Here is a 24,830-nt window from a genome sequence, read left to right on the forward strand (position 1 = left end):
TTGATAATAAAAAATGCTTGAAAATAAAATACTACGCGAAAAAATGATATGCAAAGAAAATGAAAGTTTAATAAAAGCGCAATAACTTTATCAATATACTTTACAAACGCATACTTTATATTTGCATTATTAAAGTATGTAAAATAGTAAATAGTAAGTTTTCCTTGTACGATTTGAGATTCAGTAGAAAACAATCGTAAAAGGAGAATGTGTGAAATAAAAAAGATTCACATAGAAAAATCTCATATTCTCTATTTGCATTTTTGTTATAAAAAAGTCTTATTTATAATACAAGCATCGCCATTATATTCGACAGTGTTTCTTCATATTACCTATACGTATATACGTATAATATAGTATAATATATCACAATAAAATGGACGTGCGAATGGCTTTCGCATGAGTGTACTGTGCGCGTGTGTGCGTATTTAAAGAAACAAGATACTGAGATGATATGACAGAAGATCATTTTATCAGTAAATTATACGCAGCTGAATTTGCAACGCGCTAAATGCTCTATTATTATGATCTCTCTTCGGACCATAAGATGCGTTGAATACTCATCGCATTTATAATAGATCTCGACAATGCAAAAATTCATCGGAGCTTTTTCATTCATCGTATATATAAAAGTAAATTTAATAATTAAGCTGTTTATTCGGAAAATAACACGAATTTTTAAACAACAATCTTTAATATTGACATAAATTGATGCAATTTATGTATTTTAGTGGCACATTTCCTCAATTTTATTTATATTTTTTTTATATTTTTCAAGAACAATCATACATAAATCAAATATATGTATTGTAGAAATTGCATGATTGTTCCGTCAATTAATTTTAACAGTACGTCATCAATCAGGCCGTGAATAAAATCATTAAATTAAATGAACAACGGACCGTGAGCCGAACGTAACGTTCGAGTATTAAAAGTCGTTACTTTCCCATACAGCACAGAACATTGCAGTAATATTGCGGCAATATTGCAATGTTGCTGCAATGTTACAACAATATTAATTATATTGTTGCAATATTCTGTGTTGTATGGGTTTATTACCTGTGTTACAAAACGGCCAAACGAATCGATAGAAGCCACGCGGACGTTATGATATAATACATCGAGGAATATTCTCGTCGAGATTATCGAATTATATCAAAAATGAAAAAGTATAATATATATACCTCTAGCTTTGCAGTTGTGCATCGTGTGCTAGTACGTCGAATATCATTTTCACCTTCTTACACACATATTATGAGAGATCAACAAATGAAAAAATGATGGGATTGATGATGTTCACAATTCTTTAGGCCGTCGAGTAAATTCAGATATCGTCGTGATTGGTGAAATTTGTTTAATGATTATCAATTTCTTTCTAAATCATAGAAGCTATAACGTAGTTGTAAAGGAAGAATTAATCGTTCTGAATAACGTTGGTACCAGCAACGTTCCACAATTGTTCACAATTAATAATCTAAGTAATAATAATCGACATCTGAGATGTCAAAAAAGAGATCTTTATTCGATTCTTGCTTGTGGAAATGTCGAACGATTTTCGGACGGCTCGAATCCCCCTTCTTCTCTTCGGCAAGATCATATTTTGCACAGCTACGTATATGCTTTTTACAGCTATGTATCACGCATTTCGCAACGACGAAAGCAAGCAACGAAATCGTCGTACGATAGTATTGTTTGCAATCTGCAACTTGATCGTTCTTCGTAATTGACGTCGGTTCTCACGTCGTAAACCTTCGTATTTATTGGTCTCTCTATTCCTAGCGTTACAATCTCACCTGAAACAAAGAAAGATCGATTCGAAAAGCCTGACTTTTTAAAGAATTTACAGAAATGTGCCATAAGTATTTGATAGATAATATTATTTTATTAACATACTTAATAAAACTTGGTATAATCTCATAATAAATATTCATAAATAGTTATAAAATAAAAATTAATGCATCAATATTTTAAGACAAGAACAATCAATTTCATTGTATGTGATTTGAAGAAAAAAAATGTGTTTTACGCGTAGAACGTCTCTGCGTGTTAGACGCAGAGACGTTTTTTCACTATAAGATGACATTGATTATTCATGTTCCAAGATGTTGATGCAGCATTCAAGAATTTACAAGTGGTCTTACCTCGCGTATGGCGGTGGCGGTGTTAGCGTAGGAGAAACGATACTGATGGTCGTTGGAATAATTTGTCCCGAGGATAACGGCGGCGTACTACCATTGCTCAACCTGATTAATTGACTAGGATTTAGCTTGATGGCATCGTCGTAGCTCGGCGGTGCATCCGTTACTGCTTCGTAATCAGGCGGCTTCTGTCTCGACATACCCGAAGGCTCTTCGATGGAAATCACGTGAATCGGATCATCGATCTTTAAGAGAAAAAAATAATCGATTGAATTGATTTCGAAATATTAATGGTATATAACTTTGCGTTAAAAACTTTGCTGCTTCAAGAATTTTTGAACATTAATTAATTTTGATCACTTGCTACTTAATTTAAGAGATTGTCTCACTAAGTGGCTTCAAAAATTTTTAAGAAATTGCTAGCTTTTTAAAGATTAATCATTGCGTCCTTCAATTTAGAATTTTCTGCTGTCTTATGACTTATATTTTGCAACTTAACTTCAAAAATTTTTTATAAAGTTTTAATTAAATAATTGAAATGCGAACGTGCAAGTTTGCCATTGTATTTTTAGAATTTGATGCGTCGTTTCTCAGCTTCGCAGATTAAGGAAGAGAGCATTTAACTTCACGACATCTCACACAAAATTATATAAGTTAACAATCTTGGGAATTCCAAAGCCTTATATATAACTTCAATTTATATCCGTTACGATTCAAAACACGCGTCCACAGAAAAAGAATATATCGCACGGTTAATCGTTGTGGAAATATATCATCACCGGAGTCTATTTAAAGTATCCGGATCGACGTGCCGGCCCCGCACAGTTCCCGCGATATTCTACGTGCCACGTTATAAGGATATTCACCCGGAAGTGCACATCGCGCTATATTCGTCGTAGGTCGTCTATAGATATCTATCTATGTATTCCCAGCTTTCTCGGTACTCTTCGGAACATTGTGGCTGGCTTGAATGTAAGTCGCGAAAGGGCGCGCGCAAGATACATATAGGGTGACGCACGAACGCGCACGGTCGACGAAAATAAACGTGGCTATTTGTGACGATAAAGAAAGCTTCGCTGGAAAATTGCATAATGAGTCTAAGTGGGAACGCGAGGTGAACGACCGTGACTCCGAGAGATTCTGGCTGCACCAAATTCCTGCCTGGTAAAGCGTGCTCTGCTCAATTATCGCTGATTAATAAACGCGAGCATGACTTGGAAGATTCGAAGAATTGACACCAATCACATCCTGTGTTTGTGTTTAATCAAACATATTAAATAACATGAAAATAACGTTCTTCTTTGATGACACATATCCTTTTGTATATCATTTATGTCACGATTGGAGCCTGAGAATAATGTGATGCCAAGCATAATGAGATCATCGCATCGTATGTCATCATATTTAATAATATTTTTATAATAATTAATTGATGTAACTAAACTAAATATTAAACAATAATGAATCTTGAGTTGAGAGAGATAACTTTTGAATTCATGCGGAGAACTTTTCAGATATACGTGATCATTAAAAAGATTCAAAAATATGCTAAAAAAACATCTGTCATAGATAACATTTCAATCTTTATTGCTCGAGTTCCAAAAATTTCTCAAATAATATGTCCATCGACTTCCTTCTCTGGAATAACCTCACGATAAATTGATATCTTAAAGGTTATCTTGCTTCAATGGGAAGATAAATTAATTATTAAACTAATTGATTTAATTGGATGTCCGAGAATAACACTAAGTCTACTTTGTAAAAATAGGACAGTGTCTTGTATAATAATAGAGTATAGTGGACATAACAGACATAATACGATGTCTGCTTAACAAACATACGTATTAAGATGTTTCTTTCAAACAAGAAATAAACGTATGTATAGTGAATTTAACTATAATTAATAGTTACAAACCGACAAGTAACACTTCAAAGTTCAAAATATTGTTATTTTTCGTCGAAACAAACTTCTTTCGCGTCAATGTAAGAACTGCTATTAAAATTATAAGAGAGTAGAACAAATCCAAGGATAAGTAATGATAAAAATAGCTCAGTATATATGCTTCCAGATAAATATTTTTACAATAGCAATCAACATTAGAGACTGTCATTACCTTTTTTACACGATCCAAAGAACATATTTTCTTTTGCATAAATAAATTATTTCAAAATTAGGTAGTTTTTTCAGTAAAAGATCTTTGATTAATTTAGAATCAAAGTTTTCTTAACAAAAATGCTGAGGCATCAATAATTTTCAAATTGTTGAATAAAGATTTCGACTTAAGACTTAAACTTCGAGCGTGCAATCAAATGGATAATAAAACTGCATTTTATTTCCTCAAAAATTCATTCTAAGGAAATTTTAACTCAAGATTCTTTTACAATATATAGTGTAAAATATTGAAAAACTACAATGACTTTCTATGATTTCTTTTTTAAGAAGAAATATATTTCAAATTATAATCAAATATTCTTATTAAAACCATATCTAATAATTTAAGGTCGTTTTATATAGGTCGTTCAATGTGACAAAACATGAAGACAAAATAGATAGACATTTAAAAATGGACAGTTCGTTTATTTTACTTGAAGAATATTTGTCGAGACAATTTCTACGAAGAAAAATACCTTATGTGGATTTAAAATAGCATACGAACTAGAAAGGTAAGGAAGTGGAAAAAGAGAAACCGAGGCGTTGCATACTTAGAACAAAAAAAAGATTAAAAATATTTACGATAAAGTTTTCCTTATACATGTTATACGACCATTGATTACTGTCAATATTGTGAACGTTAAATATTAACGAGTATGTAAAATTCGCGCGCCAATAAACAAAAGAAAATATACCCATAGTCATAGCATGTCATGAAATTATTTTTAATGATAGTAATACCAATGCCAAGATATTATAGGATGATTGCGTAACAGTATGAATAATCTATTCCGATAGTATTTATTGTTGTAGCGATATAATACTAACTTACGAGGAGAATATGTTTTCGCTTCGAAGAAAGGAGAAGTTGTCTGTGAAGACATTCCGCAATATTTCCGTCACTCGAAACTGAAAGGAGGAAATTATAGTACTATGATGCAATCATGACTTCGCACCATTTTATAGATGACGTGACAGTAGTTCCGCGATGAGGATTTCTGCCTGCTTGAAATTTTTATGATATTCGCAAACATTAGGCGCATTTTGCCGGCGAAGAAACGCACGACAAATGCAGAAAGAGAGAGGGCTATCTATTTATCATACGTTGATGATTTATGAACGTGCCACGATATATTATCTGATATGTATGAAAATATACTCTCTTTATCTTTCTTCTCCTATCTTGAGTTTTATTCCAAGAGAAAAAGTATAAGCTATACATATACATACATCGCGGACGGGGTATATTATTAAGCTTCTTCTTATTCTGTTCACCGCCGCTAGTAATTGTGGCTTATACTGCTAGGCTAGGGTATATCTATAGATAATACGCGTTCTTTTGTAGTCTATAATAGGGGGTTGACCCGGATCGATCTAAAAACGTTTTAGACCAATCTCCGGGGGCCTTCAACCATACCGACGACCTGCATCTTTTCAAATCGCTAAAGAGACTTTGTAGAATCAATATTTATCGCCAATAAATCGTCCTAATATTAGCAATATTTAATATCTAAGAATATTAAAATATAATTGTGCCAAATGTGTTAGTAAATTGGCATCTTATTAAGACGATTAAATTCGCAGGAAATATGTGTTAATAATAAATAAATAAAATGAAGGACAATAAATAAAGGAAGATAAATATCTTATTGGCAAGTAAGAATAAATATCGCTTCTACGAAGGAAAGTTATACATTTCTTTGAATCTTCTTTAAAGATTCTCTAAAAAAATAAACTTATTTTTACACCTAATTATCTTTAATCTTCTTTTAAGCTCCTTTTCTACAAATCAAATATGTTATAACGATAAAAATAACATATAAATATTAATATAATTAGTTTAAAGATTATCTATATTTTATTTGAAAATAAATTTATCTATATTTTATTTGTAAATATGTTATAACGATAAAAATAAGAAATAAATATCAATATAATTAATTTACAGATTATCTATACTTTATTTGACATTCGAAAATGTAGTTTAGCTTGAAAGAGATTTAAATATCTAAAATTTATACTATTATATTTTGCAATTTTTACACACAAGTTGAGCAACTAAAACAATGAATTACAAATAATTCGAGAACACTTTTTATTCCACTAAATTCAATTATTCTTCTCAGAATTACTTTAATAATCAGAAAATACGAAAAACAAATATTAATCACTTAAACATATGAAGTTTCATAGTAAGTAAGGATAATTAAGGATAATTAATGAAGTCTTTCTATAGACTTGTAGAAAACAAGATTAATAGTCTAGGAAACCGACAAAACAGAAAAAAATAGTGAATTTGCGGTGAGTCTATGTGTGTATGAGTCATAGCTACAATTCTTTGCTGACATAATTTTCCTTCGAATTCGTTTCAAGTCAAGCGCGAATTTCGTTCGCACGAATAAATTCGCTATCTCTCCACAGGTAGACAAATACGATAGTTACCTGTGCCGTGATCGGATGATTCGTGTGTTGCGTGTGCGTGCTCGTCCTAGTTGGCGGTGCGTGTAGCCAACAACACATCGCGGCGCAAATGAGGAGAGCCCCGGCAACTATGCAGGCGACACCGACGTAACGCACCGGTTCAACATAGTTCTCCGCCAAACCCAACCAGTTTATGAGAGCTCCGACGCACAGGAGAACCATACCGTATCGGTACGGGCGCTGCGATCTCCGAGATTCCTCCAAAGACATAGCTGGAAAAACATGGAATTTCTTATATACAAAAAATTCCTTCATTTCGCAGATTTCTCGAAAAAAAAGAATAAATATTAATAAAACAGGTATTAAGATAAGAGATGAAAAAAAATGTTCGTACAGTATCGGAAAAAACTCGATTGATTAGACATTATTATAAATAGCCTACAATAGGCAAAGCAACAGCGCTATCCATCACTTTATTCAAAGATAATGATATTTATGAATATGAATTGGATGTGGTTTCATTGAATATTGAATGATGTTAGCATAACAGCTGTCGAATGCTGGTGACGGCCTGGAAATTCAATAGCGCCTAAGTAATATTTAATCGAACGTGCGTTCCAATGCTATGTAGAATTACAATTAAAACTATAAATTAAAAAATATAATTATCACACGACAATTAAAATATAATTGAATAGTGTAAATTTCCGAATAGTGTAAATTTTTACTATAAGATTTTAAGTTTTAAAGATAAAACAAAATAGAAACAGTTGACAGTTATTTAGCCCGATTCCACGATATTTAATATACAAATTGTTCTCTTCTATTACTTCTGATTCGACGATTTATAAAGTTCAAGATCAGTTATCATTTCTAGTCGAGTATTAAGCTTTCGAATCCATTCGAACCCATATATTTTTAAAGCCTGAAATGTCCGTTAGAAATTAGAGAGAGAAGATTATCGAAGATTTGTATGATTAAAAACTTAATCGATAGGCGGTCGATATATTTCATGGAATAACAGTAAATCATTTCTGTACGAAAGACTTACGCGTGTTTCTCGTCCGAAAGATGAGTCAACCGTGTCACGTTGAGTTTTATTGACGTAAATTGCAATTTTATTAAGCAATGTTTGTGCTCATAATATCGACGAAAGCAAAAAATTTTGTTGCGAGCATGTCGATAAAAGACACGCCACTTTCCAAAGTAGGCAATTTATATAAAATTTCATTACTTCATTTGGCTTTGTGAATATCAGAAAGAGTGATAAGTATAACGTCAAAAGAATTAGGCGAGCGATAAATAAAGTCTTTGGTTTAAAATTAGCAAGTCGGCGCATTCCGATACATTTTTATCTTGTGAATATTTACTATTTTATTACTAGTTTGACGTATTATATACATAGCAAAGGCATTGGCAATTGAAACTGTTAAATATAAAAAACGATAGAAACACACGTTACATCTTTAAAATTTAGTAAACTTACATTGCTTGATATAATAAACTTAAATTTTCTTTCTAAAAGTGAAATATGAATTCAAATATGTATGAGAATTTTATTTAAAAAACGAAGACACTCGCACTATTCAACAATTCCAGAATTATAGTAAGAATTTTATTACTTTAGCGTTGAAAATTGCTTTTTCACGTATCGATACTCGTACATAATGTCATGAAAAATACATAAATGACAATTGTTGACATATAATCCAAATTCTCATCATCGAATTAATAAGTTATTCAGGAACTCAATTCATCAGCTGTGCTTATCATTCTTAAATAATTCATCGGCTAGGCGGCTATAAATATTCTTCGATTATCTACAAAGTAGGCTACATGCAAATGATTATAACGCGCAGATAAGCTGTGTCAGCATTATGGAATGATCGATATTTGTCATATATATATTATTTTATTAGCAACAAAGTTCAATTATTAAAAGCATCATTTCGTTTTATGCATTGTAAAAATAAAACGCGGAAGCCTATTTTTGAAGCAGTGTTCAAAGAAAAAAACGTAATCACTTTAGATATCGCAGCCATAATTATTGCGGGCTAATTTCACTTTAATGCACATTAATATCAATGATATTTAATATTTAATTTCACACATGATCATCAGTAACGTTAATATTAATGTCATTAAAATTGTACTTAATTAATTCAATGAATCTCTGAATTAATTCAATGTTATCTCTGCCAATCGAATAGTTTATTTAATAACGCGATTTAAAATATCACTTCTTTTAGAAATATTCTTCTGTCATGCCACGTTCTTCTGTCAAGAAGCTTTTAGTCTTCAAAACCGCGCAAGTTTGATTAATATAACATACTGTAATTAGTTTACCGAGGGACTCGTCCATGTTGTCGGTTACGAGAAATAATATGCCAATAACACAGCCGTTGTCTTTCAACTAGCAAATTTTCTTGACGACTAACATATCGCGCTACAGACCGCAGTATATAAAGCGACACGAATATAATAGAGAGAGATCGCTCAATTCCGAGCTGAGACGTATGATTGTACGGTCTGTTTTTGAGTACGTCATTGAAATCGTAAAGATAAAGTCTTATTTTCGAATCGTTATCATCCCTGATCAGCGAGCTCGTCTTTAAACACATAAGAGGATACCGTAAAATTGTCTCATCGCCGTGATACGAGTCTAAATGCGTTATGTGTGCAAAGAAGATACATAGCATTAGCCAGACTCCGTATGCGTGTACAAACCAACGCAATAACGCGGTCGCGAAATTAATTCCAATTTACATATATACTCGAAGCGACATTCAAGGACGTGACTTACTACTACGAACCTCCTCAAATGGCTAGACTACGTTCAATGAAGTGCAGGATATTACTTAAACACAATTTGTCCTGATGTAGATATGCTATATCTTGTTTCTGCTAAGAACAGAAGATTGTAGCACAGGTAATGTTGCACACTCTAAGATTTCAGAATCATCAAGAAAATTAATCAAAAATATGAATGAAAAGTGTGAATTATAGGCAGAGAAAAAGAGGAAATGCAATTAAATCTCATTTAATTTAGTCAAAGAAAAATGGATTTTTTATGTTACTCGAAGAATTTTATAAATGAAAAGACTGTATAATTAACTTTGATCCTTGCAGTTTTAACTTTATTACAAAAGCAAAACAATGTTGCATATCACGGGTGTTGTCGGCGATTTTTTGCCTCTTGCAAGTATATCGATTTTTAACCGCATAATATATGTAGTTATAGTGAGAATATGCAGAGTATTCCAAGGCTATTGGAATATGCTTTAACACACTAGATAATAAAACTAAGAATATCGTTGCATTATATAATAAATGTAACAAAAAAAACTTAAAAAATGAAAGCGTTTTAAAAAATTATCACAAACACAGATAATAAAATATTTTTTTATTTGAAGCTTATAATTACTGTAACGTAGAAAGCTTAAAAACTTAAGTTAATAGAAAATTGATTACAAAAATTGTTTAGAAAGCTTCATTATTAATATATATTCGTAATTTGAAAATTCTTTGTGCAATGTATTTCATGTATTATGATTGCAACATTACATTATAACACAACAAATTCACATAACTCATTGTCATTTTACAGTAGACATGAAAATTGCATTTAAAGATGATAATATGTCACTAGAACAGCTGAATGTCTGTTTTCTATCAATGCTTAGATAGCATATGTTTTAAAAGACATTGAAAAAAAACAATATAACGATAGCTTATCGTTCTTTAGACATTTTTAAAATATTTTTTATTGTCTGGATATTTCATTTTATTAAAACATATTTCTTAACATATTTTTTGTCACACATACTGTCTTAAAATATTATAATATACTAAGACAGTATTAATTATAAATAAGTTATATAAAGTGTATACTTCTACACACACAGATTTTAATCATTCGTTTTACTTAAAATGTATATCTGTGTTTATACGTGTCATAAGACTAAGTATGTAAGAGTACATGATAGCAGAAATGGGGGAACATGCAATGGTCAGACAGGTTTTTTGCTATATATGATATCTCTATCTCACTTGTATACGATACAGTTGCCTTGCTATTTTTGGAATAAACCGGTTGGTAATTTACAGCAGGAAGAACGGTTAGTCGTGAATATTATATATTTTAATCAGAATTATCAATATAATAATGTATAGATTAGAAAATATTAATCTAATAACTAATAGCTTATAGATTTAGAAAATATTCATACATCATAATATGGCTTAATTTTGCTTAATTTATATTACTTGTTTATCGTCTTGGTTATGAAACTGTAATTTTTTTTAATTGCAGTCTTTATATTGTACTTTGAGAGAAAAGTTCGATTTAAATATAAATTCTATTAATTTTTATCCAAATCTAAATTCTATTAATATTTATTTTATTATATTTTTCACCAGTGTGATATCTAAATTCTTATAATGAATAAATCATTGTAAAGATTTCAGAGTACATTAATATTAATCAAGATAAATTTTTATCGCGTTCAGTTTTTTAAGGTATTACAATTTTATTATTCAATCCCAGAATAGATTCAACGCTGATGCGGTCAAAGTTCTCTGATAATGCGCGGTTTTGACACTTTATTTTTTAGTTTTTTTCTTGGCAGTCGTAGATAATGATAATCAAAAGAGAGGATAGCAAATAATAATTGTTATTGCAATTATCAGCAAGTGGCTGCAGATTTGCATCAACGTAACGCTTCGCGTAAAATTATTATCTCGAATACGATGATCAAATATATTATCACACGATTTACACACAATATCGAATAAAATGTACAGAGCCGAGTGCATCTTATGCATAAAAATGCATGTTAATCAAATCTCAAAAAGATCAAAATATCATGCATTAAATATCATATAAGCGTTAAAAAATTTAATAGCATTATTTGTACGTTTGTATTATTTATATATGATTTTTGTTTAGACAATTATATTTGCGTGAATAATATTTGATTTTATGTAAAATCTGGAAAACATATATAAAATAGAAAAAAAACAAGAGATAGCATTTTTATTAAAATATCAGAAAATATTATACATTGAGAGGAACAAGATATCCAAATTGCTGTATACGATTCTAAAATTGAATTTAAATATACCTTTAAAAATGTACTTTATAATATATATCAAATATGGAAGAGTTAAACAAACAGATTTTTCTTTTTTTGCTGGTTTATTACTATCTTTCTTAAACTTATTACATGAAAGAAGAAAAGTACTTTATCATGAAGATTGCATCTCACGTTCGTTCACATCACGAGGCATACAATGTCATATTTAGAGTAACATTAATAGACATGACGAATATCAAAGACACATGATAACGCGCTTATCTAATTATTTATAGTGTGCAATCATAGCACATGGAAACATTTAACTGATAACAAGTTAACATTTTTATTCTACAATAATTAAAAATGTATTATTTGATAATCATAATATAATTAAACCGAAATAAATATAGCAAAACAAATACAAATCAAGAACGATAATATTAATAACATAGCATTTATATATTATTAAAATTATATTATTACAAATAATAAATAATATTTATATTATTATTCGATCGATTTAAATTAATAACAATAACTATCGTTGCTTTTCGCCAACGCAAAGTATCGTATTTCAAAATAAAGATATTTTTATCTATCTAGATAAAAAAACTCACTGATATATTTTTCATTTTTTTGCCATATGCAAGAAGTCAATGTACAGTCATAGTCGGTAGGTAACGTACTTCCCGGTGGTAAATCGATCCGTCTATACTTTCGTGCATTTTACATTTTATCGGATGGTTTCCTAGACCGTGTGCGTGACGCCCGGATCTCTTCTATATTTACACGTGCGTAAGTCACGTTTCGCATGTCGGTCCCCCATAAGCCACAAGAAAATCAATATAGGCGCGACTCTTGCATCAACGACTAGCCGACAGCATATGGCAATGCAATTGTTACATGATTACCTGTCGCTTACATGGTTTGACCTTAACCCGGTTTCGCACCTTGCACACTTCGAATACGGTAGCAGTAGATAAGTAAATGGTAAATTGACTTCACGCTTACGAAGCTGTCGCATAAAGGCAGCTAAAATATCCGTAAGACTAACTTTATTTTTTACTGCTGTCGTCGCCTACATTTGCATTCCGGCATGATTGACTCGAGACGCGATTTACGTAATTTCTTTTCTCATTTTTCTTTTTTTTAATATCGTATGTATAAAAAGAAAACAATTATATTTGTCATTTTTGCCATAGGATAGTACTAAACGCGTACGCGTTATAAGGTTTGAAAAAATTAAAAATAGAAAGACACAAAAAATATAAATAACATATTTCTGATTTTTCATTTTTCTGAAATTATTTATAAGCAAATGTGTAATGAATGTTTAATAAATCTTTTTTTATTATTTCTTGCATATTTTATGTATATCTAACTCTGTTATGTATATCTAACTGTAATTTTTATAGGAAAATTATTAAAATAATTCAAATATGATTAAATAAATATTTCTGAGTTCTATAAATACATTTCTTTTTGCACAAATAACAGTTTAAAAAGCATATTTCATTCAATGGATTGAAAGTCACTATAAATACGATTTCTCAATAGCATTCAAATTATCATATGATAAGAAGTTTTTATCATATTCCGTGTTTAATTACATTACGCGAAAGCTGATCAATTACAAAAAAATTCAATGAAAAAGAGATATAGACATTCATCATGGACTGCGTCATTGATATAATGTAAGTTATCGCGCCTTCATAGACTTAACATAGTCGTGTCATAATTGCAAATCTTTTCAGTTATTTTACTGTTAAATTATTCATATTTCAAACGAAATCATAAACTGAACCGTGGAGTTAAAGAAGATAAAAATAATGAGAGACGACATTTGAAGATATTCACTTCTAAGAATCTATTTAGTTAAAACATAAATTTTTGCACTTCTATTCTATTCTAGTGACATAATCTTTATCGAATCATGCGCGCGAATTATATTTAATTTACGAATTATCAAGAGTATCGAACAACCATTATTCAAATGAGAATTACAAAAGAAATTTATAAATACATAAAAATGATATTAAAATATTGTATTAAATGTGCTAGTAATGCTACTTAAAGGTGAATTTAGTATGAAATCTTCCCAATGGAAAATGGATACATCTGTGATGCGCAGATGTCATGCGCTACATATGTTTACAATTCGCGTGTTATTACATTTGTAAGGCATAAACGTTATGATAAGAAGATTGCAAACATTTTTTTCTTCATGAACGAATCCATATTTTTTACACTTCAGAATACATTTCTTATGCGCGTTTATGTTGTAATAACGTCTATTTAATAATATTTTATAATGAATATCAGATAATATATATCGTTAATCGCCTCCGCATGATTATTTAATTAGCAAGTTAAAGAACTTATTTATAAGTCGATCAATTTATATCTAAATAAATTAATCTAATTTATATCTAAATAAATTAGTCGATCAATTTATATCTAAATAAATTATTTAGATATAAATTAATCTAATTTATATCTAAATAAATTAATATAATTAAACTAAATGATAATTTTGTATAATATAAATTTACAAAGTTTTTCGAAAAATATTACATTCTTTAAAAAATATGATACACTTTAATTTCATCACACTTTATTTTCATTATTAATGCTCATTTACGTACAAAGATTATAAAACTTGTACAATCTACTCTGTTCTGATAAGTCTTCTGATAAGATATGTAATTTTTATGCGCGGACGAAGAAAGCATTTAAAAAAAGGTAAACAAAGAGAATGAATGACATAACGATAAAAGTGGAAGTTCTCTGTGTGTATGTGATTTTATTAAAAAATATTTTCTCAACGATACTTTTTATTACAATTACATTTTCGCTTTTCTTGCTTTTTTTCTCGTATAATTTTTTTAAGATCGTGTTATTAAATTTTTAATAAACAATCCACATACAAGATTATAATCTTCCAATAGAAGATATAAGAATATAATTATTTATTTTGATAATTTTAATTATCATCAACAGAAATATACGTTTTTCGAAATGGCGAAAAATACAAATAACGTATATTGACATAACAAGATTCCAGTGTTTATCGTCGTCAAGATCGCTAAAATCGAGAAAGTATTTTCTCTTACCTGATCTAATCTCCGTAGTGCTGTGAAACTGTTCGTTGCCGAAACTATTGGCACGCACTAATCAAACTCACTGAGTCCTTGATTGTTCGTAGATCGGTTGTCGTTACTCTTCTGTGCATTGAAGGAGCTCTATAGCTGCTCTATTGACGCACCAAGAGAACACAAGCCCCACGTAGAGGACTCGGCGCAGACTGACGCAGCGACCGTCCTCGCGGTCTGCAAAACCCACGTTGCCTGTTTACTATCGCAGTCAAGCGCAGGCGCAGCCTCAGGTATACGGCAGGTATACGTATCATTGGCTGCGTTCAGCAGAAAAAGCTGCTTTGCAACTGTTGTAAAATTCGTGAATCTGATTGGTGTATGCTCTTAGATTCAGTCAAAATTAAGAGCATACACTAATCAGGCTCACGAATTTTACAACAGTTGCAAAGCAGCTTTTTCTGTTAAACGCAGCCATTGTGATGTCAACATAGCTTACAGCAGTTTTTCAAACGTATAAAATAAGTTGTTTTTGTACTAGCAGTGTTTACTTTTCTTTAGACATCTCAATAACTTTCTATATATCGTTTAAATATTTAAAATTGATTCTTTCTTTTCAGATACACGTACATAATAAGGAAAGCAATATGAATTTAATTACATTAAATATATAGCCAATTTTAATAAATAATAATATTATTTTATATGTTATGTCAAATAAAAGTACTAAAAAATGTAATACAAAATAATAATATAAAGCAAAACAAAATAAATAATTTTATCGATCCCTAAAATTAAAAGGATAAAGTAAAATTATTAAATACATACATAATCCAAACATTTTCTCTTATATATCCTCTATCAATACGAGAAACTATGAGCTGAATGGATTTCCATATCAATACATACAATTATTACACATATATCAATATATACACAATAATATATATTTCTTATGTAATTGAATTATTTTACAGGCAATTTATGGCCATTCGTTGAAATTAATCAAGAATTATTTAATCAAAATGAATTTCCCTATTGGTCTTTCGTCAGAACATACCTGTATTTTCCGAGGATAAAAGTCTTATTACATACAATCCTGACTTATTACTTAAGACACACCAAACTTGTGGAAAAATCTGTCTGGGAAATTTCTATAACAATGCGCAACAAACTGGAAAATGAATAATATTAATTCAATAACGAGAATTGGCAGCATCTTGCGTTGCGATCGAAAACATTGCACATTTCTTTTTTATATCTAAGTAACGTACAATTAGCGCATTTGCGCTGAGACAGATCTCGAAAATGGATCAAGTTATATGATTAATACTATCAATATTAACTCAAATATCAAATAATATGATATGTGTAAATACAAGCTCGCATTTTGACGTCAACTACTTAAAAGTCTGATCTATTATAATTTATAAAATGAGAAATAAAGTATTCACTATTTAATAGACTTATGTGCATATATTTATATAAAGTATATAAATTATTATGTTATCAAAAATGAATTTGTATAAATCTGAATATTGACGATTAAAAATTCCGAAATTTTAGAGAGATAAATGATTTGTTTTATTACTATTGCATCGTTTAAGTAATTGGAAACTTTATCATTATAATATATACTTCAACTAAATACTATAAAAAGTTTATAATTTTAAGAAAAAACATGTACCAACTCTATTATAAAAATATTACATAAGATACAGATAATTAAACTTATCTGAATATAGCGTTTCAAAAAAATAAATTATATAAAGACTGAAGAGACTTTTGTTACTAATGAAAGCAAATTAATGTATCCGAGAAAGGTAAAGATAAGAGTATTTTAATTAGTAATAAAATTAAGATGGAAAACAAGTTATGAATAAAATCTTAGTGAAACACAAAGTGTTATATCGTGTGTTTTTATATGACGAAAGTGAAAAGATACGTAACGAGCAAAATATAACAGGTAAGTGTTTAAAAAACTAATTCGAATCTATTTATAGTCTATTCATAATTTATCGATAAACTGATTTTGTGGACCGATAGATAAAATGTTTCTTTATCTAATACCTGTATTGTTAATCGTTTGTGACGGAAATCAAGATAAGAATAGATTTGAGATTCATGAAAATTGGACTCTTACCTAAATGTAATTCCCTATTATTCAGAGAAGAGATAACGATTTATGTCTCACCTGTGATAATTAAAATTGAATAGCTAAATTAATGTGTTCATTTCTTCAAAACATTTCTGGTATATTAAAATCGTAATATAAAATATTGTATATGTTCAAAAAAGTTTTAAAGATCCATACATAACGTAATTTCGAAAAAGATCTTGCTATCGAAAATGCAAAGATGTCATTAATTTTGCAATATACAATTAATATTATTATTGATTAATAACATTTATGTGGAATATGAAATTATAATATAAAATTTGTACTAAATTATAAAAAGAACTAAATATTAAATTATATAAAAAATAATAATAATAAATAATCTCTATGCTTACAGTCTCTAATATATACTTACAAGTTTTCAGCGTTATTCCTATGCTTATATGATATTATGTACTTACACTATGTAAATTTATGAAAAGAAAACACAAAAATAATGAATTTCAGAGATCAAGGAATAAATTTAAAAAATGTTTTAAAAAAATTTGGCTTAAAAATAATATAAAAATAAATCATTATTTCGGAAATTAAGAAATAAAGTATTTCGAATATAATTTTAGGATTATACTGACGATAATATTTTGGCAATAAAAATTATAAAGTGGTTTGATAATATTTCAATCTGTATATAAATACTTCAATTATATATATAAAACGGGTCAACAACTTTAAATTGTTTACCTGTAGATAAAGCGTAGATTATGAAAAAGAGGGATTATGTATATACATATAATGTTAATGCTATTAATTATCTCTATTTTTTCCAAGTGGCTTTCTGATACAAGAGATATCATCAATATATCTTCGGCCAATGATATCATAACTGATTCTGGAAACTACAGTCTGATTAATACAGAAAAATTAAGAAACGACGATTCTTATACGATATTTATAGAAGATTTACGTTTATAAATCAGACACATTTGATCGCATGAATAACTTTTATAACTAGAAAGAAAAAAAATACTTTTTCAATTAAGAGAGAGATTGTGAAACATTTGACGATACTCTTCCATGCTTTTCTTGTTTTATAAATTTCTACATTTGCAAAATTTTTATCATTCGCACGTTTTATATACAATTTATTACAAATTATATAAAACATATATAACGTCAGAGAAAAAAATTAATATGTTTATATATAAATAATTTGTATAAATCACTGAAAGAAGTATCTATCTTTGGTGCTTCCAAACATTTCTCTTGTTTAATAAATTATTAATTGGTTTAATATTATCGTTCAATTATATCTTCTATTTACAGAATTTATTTTCTACATTCGCGCCATATAATATATTGTTATTCATGTGTAAAATATTAGATTAACAAGTAGCAGAAAAAAAGTAAGAACAGTGAATTGCCGATTGCCAAACAAATTGTGCGTAAGATTGTCGTTCTTCACACATTCCCCCTTTCTCTTAATCTCATTCATCTACCAAGGCCATCCAGTTTTAAATGCAGAATCATTCATCTTCCTATAGACGTCATTTAAATACTTATAGATCTTCATACTTCCTGCTGGCTCGTAATATGTTCTAAATAATCATTTCTTTCATTATTCATTCTTACATCGCTTTCCAAATATAATTACGTATACATTAGTTTGACGCAATCAGTATTGCTAGTGTAATTTTTTATAATTACAATTTAGCTCATTGACTTTGGTGTACAAAAAATATTTCGTATGAATATATTAACTAGATATAAAATTGTTAGACCGAAAAGAACATAAAGAATACATTCTTCAATACTAGGAACATAAAGTCTTTGATTTATATACATAAAAATAAGATTGTTAGAAAATTGTTTAGAAAATAATCAAATTTTATTTAACATACTCTCTTCTAAACAATCTAATAACTTGATTAACATTGAAAACTATTATTACTTTATGTTAATGATAGAAGTCTGTTTTGCGACATCTAGGCGCCACAGCGTTTAGAAAAAAAATTAGAATGTGTTATCCATGTCTTAATCTGTAATCGTCTCGACTTTAAAAGACGTTTCCAAGCATGCAATTGGTAATCATTGTGGATACAAAGATATATTAAGTATCCTCTATCTTGACAAAACCCTCACGTCTCTATATACATATAACATTGTGCGCATTTTAATAAAACTGTTAGCGCAACAAATGCGCAATACAATAGCAAGATTTTTTGTTCAGTATAAAATCATGCATGTACAAGATAAATAACAATAAATAACAATAAAATAAAAGATACTTAGGTTTACTTCATAGAATAAATAATATAAATAAATCCAGCCGCATATAATCCACAACATTATGATGTTAATATCATTAAAAAATTATTATTTTATAATTAAAAAGTTTTATGATGAGAAATTTGACTGAATTATTAAAATAATATAAAATATAGATGGGAAAATATCATACTAATTATTAACATATAAAAAAAGAAAAAAAAGGAATTTTAAAATAAAAAAAACATGTTAACTCTTTAAAATATTATTAAGTAATTCCACAATTTTTACGCATAATTTACCAAATCTTCATACATTTTAAACGAGTGGAAAATTTTAAGCTTATAAATATTTATAAAAGTGGTCAAGATATCTTATGCTCATATTGTTATTAGGAAGGAGCGATACAGCGGCCTTGTAATGGCGACGCCTTATCACCTGGCTAAAATGTCTCAGCTGGAAATCACATACATATTATAAAAAAATATAATTATATCTAAATAGATCGATCTCTCACTTCACAAAACAATATTATGTAGATCTTTATCACGAATCCGAACTTAGCATAAGATAAAAACGGCATATATCTACTATATATATCTACTACAATTTAGTATTAATCATGCATATATAATAATAATAAAAATAGTATTGTATTGCAATAATGTTAAATTAATGCAACTTGTTGAGTTCACATATACAATTCTTAAATTATGTCAGCGTTATGTTATAATGACTCGAAAAAAAAATTGCATAGATGTCAGATATTAAATAAATTTTTTAATTGATCATAATTAGATCATAATAACTTATATTATGTAAAATTAAGATCATTATAATGCATTAAATAATGCATTAAATATTTTTATATATTTTGAAAAAAAAAAAATTATATCCATATGATCTCATATTTAAAAAAAAAAAAATTTTTAATTTGTATAATATATTAACAAAAACATAAAAATTAATAGCAAATAAAAAATATAATTAATATAAATATATAATATAAATAAATGATGTAATTTTTGCGATTTTATATAATTAGATATCTTAAAATATATATCTTTAAAGTCGGTTTTGTAAATGAGATAAATTATGAAATGATATAGATATAATCACATAAGATAAAAAAATAGAACATATTGACACTGATAAAACAAATATATTATTAGATAAATCATGATATTATTATAATATACTTTAATTTGTTAAATGGAATCAATAATACCTATAATTTGTATGTATAATGCTAGCCCATTATTTCATAAACGCTCATAAATAATTAAAGTTCTAGTTTCATAAATAATGTTAGAATTTTTGATAATTTAATTTAATTGCTAATAGTTTTAAAGTTTTTAATAATTTAAATAATTTTTTATAATTGTAACTAAAGAACATGCCTCATAAAATAATTTTATCTACTATTACTTTATGAACTTTATAAATATGATCAAAACTATTTTATATCAACTGTCTTAAAATATATAACTCTCTTGAAAATTTAACAATATCTTTCGAGTAAAACATGTTAATAAAAAATTGTTTAACACTATTATTAATTATACTCTATAGAAAATAAAAATATATGATTAATATTATACAGGAACTGCTTTAAAATATATATAATAATTCGTTAAAATCGACCATTTGATTCAGGGTCCCTATTCTATAATTTTCAACGCTTGCATTAGATATGTTGCGCAGTTATTTTATGGTATAGAAATCCTGCGCAGTGATATATAACGCAAGCGTTAAAAGTTATAGAATAAGATTATCGGTACGTAACAATATGCCTCTCTGTAAAATTAATTGATTAATAAACTATTTAATACTACTAACAATTAACTGTTAAAAAAATGTATGTATATGCTCAAAACGTGTATATATATATATATATATATATATATATATATATATATATATATGCGACAATTATTTCAGAATAAATAGAAATCGACCAGTGTCTCACTTTCATTTATAAAAATATATCCTTTTGTAATATATATATATATATTACTCATTTATACAAGAAAGAATAATATAATTAATGTATTCTTAATCAGAGCATGTGGAAAAATTACGTTTATTTACATGATTTATCTCATATGTAGTTAAAATATATATTGGAAAATGAACATTATTTAATGCTTTAAGTTATTAGAATTGACATTTTGATTTTAACTGAAAATATGTGATGACTCTGATAGATAAATTATAAATTATTATACATTTTATTTACTGTACATATATACATAGTTTTAAATTTTCAGTAAAAACCTGTCAAAATTCCTCAAATCTTCATGCCGTTATCGCAATGGGTTCCTGAATTTTTTCTTTTGTACGATCTTTATTCTTTTCTGGCAAATCTTTTGGCACATCTGGTAGTATAACATTCTGTGGTATTTCAGGAGCCTTCTCATTGATCTCTGTTTCCAACAATGCATCCAATTCTGTTTCGATTTCACTTTCATCGATATTATCTTCTGCAGCAAGTGTCGATGACAATATTTCATCTATTTCTCTCTGCTTTTCAATACCTTCTCTTGTTTCATCCATAATTTTTTCAATTTCATCAATAGATAGTAAATCGTGCAGCTGTTTTAATGTACTATTACCAATTCTTAGGCCATCGACAACTTTCATTTCAATTTGAGTAAATTCTAAATCATGGACCATACGCTCAAGATTCTCTAACTGACCGTCTGCACGTGATAAAACTTGTTCCTGATACTTCTTTTTGCGCAACAAAAGCAATGCACGACTGCAAGAATAATAAATTACAAAATAATTTTGACAAAGTATACAAAGCTTGATTCTGTCATTAATTCATATAATATTAATCGAGCAAAGTGTGCAAATAAGATTAATTCTCACAGGAAACAGTTATATAGGTATATGTTATAATCAAACATAAAACTTATAATAAACAATTACAAAATATATTAAGCTTGTATACAATGTATTATAAATAAATAAATCCAAGAAAAGTATAATATTCAAAAATACTTACTCTTTCCTTCCATTTTTCAAAAGTTCTTTTGCGAGCGATCGTTCTTTCTCTAAACTTTGTTCAATTTTTCTCTGGTACTGTTTAATTTTATCTCTCGCTTGTTTTACTTGCTACATAAATATTAAGAGAGAAATTAAATGACAGTGCGTGTCTTTGATAATTTCAAGGTTATAATATATACTATGTAAATATTACATTTATATTTCATTTGTAATGCTTCGCAAATTAAACAACTGTTAATAAATCGCAAGCTAAGACAAATTCGATCATTGATAAAAAAATAATTTAGCAAATTTATATGTAACGTTATGAGATAAAGGGATTAAAATGGTCCTTACCAGGATCGCTTTGTCCTGCTCAGTAACACGGCTCGGTTGCTTCTTTTTTGCGAAGAAGATCCCCATTTTGATTTAGGCGATAGCACGGAATCGCGAGTTGAATATTCAGTTCACTCGCCAGTCACGTTGCGTTACGTTTCGTTCGACAGATACTGAAAAGATACCGAGATAACCTCGCTCCGAGCCAGTTGACGGCCATGTTGGACTAATCGAGATAGACACTTCGATTCTCGATGCGTTGCTACGTCACTTCTGATTCAAGTTCAGAAGGAACTGTAGAGGTGAAGCGGCAGTGTCTTCTCGTTCTTAAATTACGTTAAATTTCGTATTTCGCGAGTATTTATTATGTAAAGTGCGCGAAAAGTGTTCATGAATAATAGATGTACAGTTTTTGAGTATCATAGTGACAGAAAGTAGTTTTTAAGTGATAAGAAACTAGAAATAATTCTGTGAACCAATAGCTACAGCAAATGTGCCCATGATGACGTCATTTGAACGCGAGGTAAGTCGAGAAACAATTAGAAAAAAATTATCTCAATATATAATCTTCTCTTAGTTCCAATCTAATTATGATTACATTTCGAGATTGCAATTTGCATTCTTTAATTTAACTTAAAGATTGATATTAAGTAATTTCTCTGAATTGATATCGAATGTACGCGATAATAATCCTTATCCTTATTTGCGAATAAAAGAGACTGGGTATTAAATTCGTTTGCTATAAGATCCTTTATTTATATATAAAGTCGAGAATTGAATTATCTTTAATTGAATTATCTTTAATTGAATTATATTTAATCAATTTTAATCAATCTGATTATAGTAATAAATAATTGCTCCAATTTTTAAATAAATTTTTAAAGATTTATATGTCAGTAAATTTTTCATTAAATTTAAAAAAAATATATATATCATATTTATAGATATATATTTATACTTGTATTTTCAGATTAAACGTACATAAACGCATATATACACTGTATTAATTATAAATAGAAACAAAATTTTATACAAAATAAAATCTTACAAGAAATATAAGTGTGATTTATAATAATTAATTAAGAGGAAAGTAGGAATTAATAAACCACAAAGACATTAGATTGAATTGAACAATGTCCATTATATTATATATTTTATTCCCACATACACACGGCACGTTGTGAACCTTTTCTTAAATATTAATAATATTATCATAATAATAATAATAATAATAATAATCGTCATCATCATCATCTTCATCATCATTATCCTCGTCATCGTCGCAATGATAATAATTTCAATAATCATAAGTAAACAATAATAAACATAATAATGTGAATTCATGAGTTATATTTATATTTATGTATATATATATTTATAATAAATCATATCGCAATATAATCATCGCATATCATATAATATATATTTATATGTACAGAGGGGTATAATATTGTTATTCTTTATTAGTTTAATATTTATAATCGCAATATTATATTTATTTTTGTTTGTATACATACACAATTAATTAGATTATCGGCCCTCGCTCGCGCCTCATGGCGGATAATTTCTCACTTTCTATCTTTTGTTCCTATCTCGCTTTTCCCACTTAAATATCCCGGGACCGAGTATTCTCTCATAATCGCTCGAGTATCGCGCAATCGACCGATCTCAGTATCTCTTTTCCCATTTGAGAAAAGTATCGTCGACGCAAGCGATGAAATTTTTTTAATCGATCAGGCCAATCGATCGATTCGCTTCCTCGAACGCAATCTCGGCGCTCCGCGATCGTTTTGTGTTTATCTTACAAAACATCCATTATAGTCTGGCCGCTTTTGGACAGAGAATCGATCTTTTCTTCATCTGACTTTCGTTCCCAAATCTTGCTCGAATGATTGAACAGGTGTACCGATTTCTCGTAACAATCGCGATCGCGATTTAACATCCGCGAAAAAGAGAATCGCTCGATTCTCCCCCCAGTAGCGCGCCTTTCATAAATATTCTGTACAATGTTATAATTATTATAAATCATCAATATATCTTATATAGTCTTATCATTATGTCATTATTATCGGTAGTGTAAAATTGAAACTTTTACGTACTCTTACGTAGATTAGATTAGCGTCTGCTCGCCCACTCGCTAGCAGGCGGCCTATTGTTATGTGTATATATATCATTTTTTGTTCTTTTTCTTTTAAGTCGATACATAATCGTATAATTTAGTATGTCACTATATGTACT

The 24,830-nt window shown here is 28.7% G+C and overlaps 2 protein-coding genes across 4 annotated transcripts; both read right to left on the reverse strand.

Annotated features, from left to right (window-relative positions):
* Positions 1–232: 232 nt before the first annotated feature.
* On the reverse strand, positions 233–15,108 carry LOC145962055 (uncharacterized). 3 transcript variants are annotated; one of them, XM_083082836.1, is made up of 4 exons: positions 14,903–15,108; positions 6,733–6,983; positions 2,142–2,383; positions 233–1,793 (listed from the first exon to the last, which is right to left on the reverse strand). In XM_083082836.1, exons 2-4 carry the CDS (start codon positions 6,979–6,981, stop codon positions 1,790–1,792), a joined length of 495 nt encoding a protein of 164 aa, XP_082938962.1. In that variant the 5' UTR covers positions 6,982–6,983; positions 14,903–15,108; the 3' UTR covers positions 233–1,789. The 3 variants fall into 3 exon arrangements, with proteins under 3 accessions (XP_082938962.1, XP_082938963.1, XP_082938960.1); XM_083082837.1 differs by lacking the exon at positions 14,903–15,108 and adding an exon at positions 9,044–9,186; XM_083082834.1 differs by lacking the exon at positions 14,903–15,108 and adding an exon at positions 9,058–9,161.
* Positions 15,109–21,473: 6,365 nt separating this feature from the next.
* On the reverse strand, positions 21,474–22,826 carry Vps20 (vacuolar protein sorting 20). The gene is made up of 3 exons (XM_083082833.1): positions 22,614–22,826; positions 22,276–22,385; positions 21,474–22,026 (listed from the first exon to the last, which is right to left on the reverse strand). Exons 1-3 carry the CDS (start codon positions 22,677–22,679, stop codon positions 21,564–21,566), a joined length of 639 nt encoding a protein of 212 aa, XP_082938959.1. The 5' UTR covers positions 22,680–22,826; the 3' UTR covers positions 21,474–21,563.
* Between the last annotated feature and the right edge of the window lie 2,004 nt (positions 22,827–24,830).

The sequence above is a fragment of the Camponotus vicinus genome, unplaced genomic scaffold (assembly GCF_025532165.1).
Source record: "Camponotus vicinus isolate PSW18456_S1 unplaced genomic scaffold, iyCamVici1.0 SCAF_11, whole genome shotgun sequence".
NCBI lineage: Eukaryota > Metazoa > Arthropoda > Insecta > Hymenoptera > Formicidae > Camponotus > Camponotus vicinus.